Genomic DNA, 6,000 nt, shown 5'->3' with positions numbered 1-6,000 from the left:
AGGCTGTACCTTTTAGACAGTACCCAATAGCCTATTATCAGGCTCAGGCTAAGACAGTGAACCCTGAGGCTGTACCCAGTTTTACAGTTTTCAGACAGTACCCAATAGCCTATTATCAGGACTCAGGCTAAGACAGTGAACCTGAGGCTGTACCCTTACAGTTTTAGACAGTACCCAATAGCCTATTATCAGGACTCAGGCTAAGACAGTGAACCCTGAGGCTGTACCCTTACAGTTTTAGACAGTACCCAATAGCCTATTATCAGGACTCAGGCTAAGACAGTGAACACTGAGGCTGTACCCTTACAGTTTTAGACAGTACCCAATAGCCTATTATCAGGACTCAGGCTAAGACAGTGAACCCTGAGGCTGTACCCTTACAGTTTTAGACAGTACCCAATAGCCTATTATCAGGACTCAGGCTAAGACAGTGAACCCTGAGGCTGTACCCTTACAGTTTTAGACAGTACCCAATAGCCTATTATCAGGACTCAGGCTAAGACAGTGAACCCTGAGGCTGTACCCTTACAGTTTTAGACAGTACCCAATAGCCTATTATCAGGACTCAGGCTAAGACAGTGAACACTGAGGCTGTACCCTTACAGTTTTAGACAGTACCCAATTTTAGAGCCCCAATATTATCAGGACTCAGGCTAAGACAGTGAACCCTGAGGCTGTACCCTTACAGTTTTAGACAGTACCCAATAGCCTATTATCAGGACTCAGGCTAAGACAGTGAACACTGAGGCTGTACCCTTACAGTTTTAGACAGTACCCAATAGCCTAGTATCAGGACTCAGGCTAAGACAGTGAACACTGAGGCTGTACCCTTACAGTTTTAGACAGTACCCAATAGCCTATTATCAGGACTCAGGCTAAGACAGTGAACACTGAGGCTATACCCTTACAGTTTTAGACAGTACCCAATAGCCTATTATCAGGACTCAGGCTAAGACAGTGAACACTGAGGCTGTACCCTTACAGTACAAGTCTCAGAGTTTATTATCGTTTAAGGGGAAACAGGTAAGTCAAGGCAGGCAAAGGGTCATAATCCAAATCAGAGTCATGCAGGTACAGGACAGCGAGCAGGATCAGGGTCAGGTCAGGATCAGGGTCAGGATCAGGATCAGGGTCAGGATCAGGGTCAGGACAGGATCAGGGTCAGGTCAGGATCAGGGTCAGGACAGGATCAGGATCAGGACAGGACAGGACAGCGAGCAGGATCAGGGTCAGGTCAGGACAGCGATCAGGATCAGGACAGGACAGGGTCAGGATCAGGACAGGATCAGGACAGGACTGGACAGGATCAGGGTCAGGTCAGGATCAGGGTCAGGATCAGGACAGGACAGCGATCAGGATCAGGGTCAGGACAGGACAGGATCAGGGACAGGACAGCGATCAGGATCAGGGTCAGGACAGGACAGGACAGCGAGCAGGATCAGGGTCAGGACAGGACAGGATCAGGGTCAGGACAGGACAGCGATCAGGGTCAGGACAGGACAGGACAGCGATCAGGATCAGGGTCAGGACAGGACAGCGATCAGGAGAGGGGTCAGGACAGGACAGGACAGCGAGCAGGATCAGGGTCAGGACAGGACAGGACAGCGAGCAGGATCAGGGTCAGGACAGGATAGGACAGCGAGCAGGATCAGGGTCAGGACAGGACAGCGAGCAGGATCAGGGTCAGGACAGGGTCAGGACAGGACAGGACAGCGATCAGGATCAGGGTCAGGACAGGACAGGACAGCGAGCAGGATCAGGATCAGGACAGGGTCAGGATCAGGGTCAGGACAGGACAGGACAGCGAGCAGGATCAGGGTCAGGACAGGACAGCGAGCAGGATCAGGGTCAGGACAGGACAGGACAGCGAGCAGGATCAGGATCAGGACAGGGTCAGGATCAGGGTCAGGACAGGACAGGACAGCGAGCAGGATCAGGGTCAGGACAGGACAGCGAGCAGGATCAGGACAGGACAGGACAGCGAGCAGGATCAGGGTCAGGACAGGACAGGCAGAAAGGTCAGAACTTAGAAGACTAACAAAAACTAGAGGAAACACGCTGGTAGGACTTGACGGGACCAACTGGCAACAGACAAACAGAAAACGCAGGTATAAATACACAGGATAATGAGGGGAGACACCTGGTGGGGGGTGGAGACATGCACAAAGACAGGGGAAACAGATCAGGGTGGGACACCTGGAGGGGGGTGGAGACAAGCACAAAGACAGGGGAAACAGATCAGGGTGGGACACCTGGAGGGGGTGGAGACAAGCACAAAGACAGGGGAAACAGATCAGGGTGGGACACCTGGAGGGGTGGAGACAAGCACAAAGACAGGGGAAACAGATCAGGGGGACACCTGGAGGGGGTGGAGACAAGCACAAAGACAGGGGAAACAGATCAGGGTGGGACACCTGGAGGGGGTGGAGACAAGCACAAAGACAGGGGGAAACAGATCAGGGTGGGACACCTGGAGGGGGTGGAGACAAGCACAAAGACAGGGGAAACAGATCAGGGTGGGACACCTGGAGGGGGGTGGAGACAAGCACAAAGACAGGGGAAACAGATCAGGGTGGGACACCTGGAGGGGGGTGGAGACAAGCACAAAGACAGGGGAAACAGATCAGGGCGTGACACCTGGAGGGGGGTGGAGACAAGCACAAAGACAGGGGAAACAGATCAGGGGGGACACCTGGAGGGGGGTGGAGACAAGCACAAAGACAGGGGAAACAGATCAGGGGTGTGACACCTGGAGGGTGGAGACAAGCACAAAGACAGGGAAACAGATCAGGGTGTTACACCTGGAGGGGGTGGAGACAAGCACAAAGACAGGGGAAACAGATCAGGGTGGGACACCTGGAGGGGGGTGGAGACAAGCACAAAGACAGGGGAAACAGATCAGGGTGGGACACCTGGAGGGGGGTGGAGACAAGCACAAAGACAGGGGAAACAGATCAGGGTGTGACACCTGGAGGGGGGTAGAGACAAGCACAAAGACAGGGGAAACAGATCAGGGTGTGACACCTGGAGGGGGGTGGAGACAAGCACAAAGACAGGGGAAACAGATCAGGGTGGGACATTTGGCAGAGATTACAGCTGTGAGTGTTTCTGGGTAAGTTTCTAAGAGCTTTCCGCACCTGGATTGTGCAACATTTGCCCATTATTCTTTTATAAATTCTTCAAGCTCTGTCACATTGGTTGTTGATCATTGCTAGACAACCCTTTTCAGGTCTCTGCCATAGATTTTCAACTGATTTAAGTCAAAACTGTAACTCGGCCACTCAGGAACATTCACTGTCTTCTTGGTAAGCATCTCCAGTGTAGATTTGACCTTGTGTTTTGGGGTATTGTCCTGATGAAAGGTCAATTAATCTCCCAGTGTCTGTTGAAATGCAGACTGAACCAGGTTTTCCTCTAGGATGTTGCCTGTGCTTATGAGCTCCATTCCATTACGTCTTTATCCTGAAAAACTCCCCAGTCCTTAACGATTACCCATAACATGATGCAGCCACCACTATGCATGAAGATATGGAGAGTGGTACTCAGTAATGTGTTGCATTGAATTTTCCCCAAACATACAGTAACACTTTGTATCAAGGACAAATTGATGAGGAAAATTTATTTTTTTAATCAATTTTAGAATAAGGCTGTAATGCAACAAAATGTGGAAAAAGTCAAGGTTTCTGAATACTTTCCGAAGGCTCTGTACATCGTTTTTGTCAGCAGGCTTTGTCTTTAACTGAAGTGTTACCTCAGCTTCTTCATTATCATGCATTGGAATAACCTCCCCTCCCCTCACCTCCTCATCATTGATTGCTGCCACATTTTTTACAGTTCTACTTTAGTGCCTTGTTGCATGGTTTGGAATATTTGTATTCTGTACAGGTTTCCTTTTCACTCTGTCAATTAGGTTAGTATTGTGGAGTAACTACAATGTTGTTGATCCATCCTCTGTTTTCTCCTATCACAGCCATTGAACTCTGTTTTAAAGTCACCAGTGGCCTCATGGTGAAATCCCTGAATTGTTTCCTTCCTCTCTGGCAACTGAGTTAGGAAGGACGCCTGTATCTTTGTAGTGACTGGGTGTATTGATACACCATCCAAAGTGTAATTAATAACTTCACCCTGCTCAAATGGATATTCAGTATCTGCTTTTTTTATGCCCATCTACCAATAGGTGCCCTTCTTTGGGAGGCACTGGTCAGTTGAGACTGTGTTTGAAATTCACTGCTGAGGGAGCGTAAAGATAATTATGTGTGGGGTACAGAGATGAGGTATTTCATGCAACTTATTATGTGACTTGTTTTTACTCATCACCTTAGTTAGGCTTGTCATAACAAAGGTGTTAAATACATGACTCAAGACATTTCAGCTTTTCAGTTTTTATTTATTTGTAAAAATGTCTAAAAACATAATTTACTTTGACAATAATAAATGTTTAAATCAGGCTGTAAAACAACAAAGTGCGGAATAAGTCAATGGGTTTGAATACTTACTGAAGGCACTTTAGCTACCTCAATGACCTTTCACTCCTGCACATCGACTTGGGACTAGTACTTCCTGTTTATAGCCATGTTATGTTCTACTTCCTGTATATAGCCATGTTATTTTATACTCTCTGTATAGCCATGTTATTTTATACTTCCTGTTTATAGCCATGTTATTTTATACTCTCTGTATAGACATGTTATTTTCTACTTCCTGTGTATAGCCGTGTTATTTTCTACTTCCTGTGTATAGCCGTGTTATTTTCTACTTCCTGTGTATAGCCGTGTTATTTTCTACTTCCTGTGTATAGCCGTGTTATTTTCTACTTCCTGTGTATAGCCGTGTTATTTTCTACTTCCTGTGTATAGCCGTGTTATTTTCTACTTCCTGTGTATAGCCGTGTTATTTTCTACTTCCTGTGTATAGCCGTGTTATTTTCTACTTCCTGTGTATAGCCGTGTTATTTTCTACTTCCTGTGTATAGCCGTGTTATTTTCTACTTCCTGTGTATAGCCGTGTTATTTTCTACTTCCTGTGTATAGCCGTGTTATTTTTTACTTGTTATTGGTGTTTGTTATTCACTGTGTATTTATTCCTTGTCACTATTTCTGTTATTATTTGTATCTTTCTGATTCTTTAATTTGAACTCTGCATCGTAATTAAGCATTTCACTGTTAGTCTACACCTGTACGAAGCATGTCACAAATACAATTTGAATTGATTTAAATACAGTGGGACTTTGTTTGTCTCTAGAAAATGTTCCTGAAGAAAATAACTGCCTAAAGTTATTTTATGTCTGTGTTCCAGAGTTGTACTTCCTGTCTGAGGGCCCAGAGTCATACCACTACCTGAGTCAGTCTGGCTGTGTGAAGGACAGGAGTCTAGATGACCTGCAGCTCTATGACAGTGTTATGGTGAGGCTGGTTGTACCTTCACAAGCTGCCACCAGAGGGCGGAATAACCCAGTAGAATAACTACAGTCCCACCAGATGTGTTGATTATGGGCCCTGCAGCATGTATTATCCTGTCTGTGTTCAGTAGAAGGAATCTCATAATCTCTCTGTCTCTGCTACTACCAGGAGGCTCTAAAGGTGATGCAGTTCAGTGAGGAGGAGATACGTGACGTCTTTAAGCTGCTGTCTGCTGTTCTCCTGATGGGGAACATAGAGTTCATGACCGCAGGAGGAGCACAGATCACCTCTAAAGGAGGTGAGAGGGAGGAGAAGAGAGGGAGGGAGGGAGGGAGGGAGGGAGGGAGGGAGGGAGGGAGGGAGGGAGGGAGGGAGGAGGGAGGAGAGAGGAGAGGAGAGGAGAGGAGAGGGAGGAGGGAAAGGAAAGGAAAGGAAAGGAAAGGGGAGGGAGGGAGGGGGGGGTAGAGGAGAGGAGAGGAGAGGAGAGAGGAGAGGAGAGGAGAGGAGAGGAGAGGAGAGGAGAGGAGAGGAGAGGAGAGGAGAGGAGAGGAGGGGAGGGGAGGAGGAGAGGAGGTGGGAGGTTATTCTAATGAATGATAGT

General features: G+C 47.6%; 1 protein-coding gene across 1 annotated transcript in view; it reads left to right on the top strand.

The window, feature by feature from the left end:
- LOC115127140 (unconventional myosin-X-like) overlaps positions 1–6,000 on the top strand; it is a 322,940-nt gene that overhangs the window by 108,306 nt on the left and 208,634 nt on the right. The window contains exons 9-10 of the mRNA XM_065016386.1: positions 5,296–5,402; positions 5,568–5,697. Coding sequence (XP_064872458.1) covers positions 5,296–5,402; positions 5,568–5,697 — 237 coding nt within the window. The remainder of the gene's footprint in view (positions 1–5,295; positions 5,403–5,567; positions 5,698–6,000) is intronic.

Source organism: Oncorhynchus nerka, linkage group LG3, assembly GCF_034236695.1.
Source record: "Oncorhynchus nerka isolate Pitt River linkage group LG3, Oner_Uvic_2.0, whole genome shotgun sequence".
In the NCBI taxonomy this organism is placed as follows: Eukaryota; Metazoa; Chordata; class Actinopteri; order Salmoniformes; family Salmonidae; genus Oncorhynchus; species Oncorhynchus nerka.
This window is presented reverse-complemented; position numbering and strand designations above follow the sequence as displayed.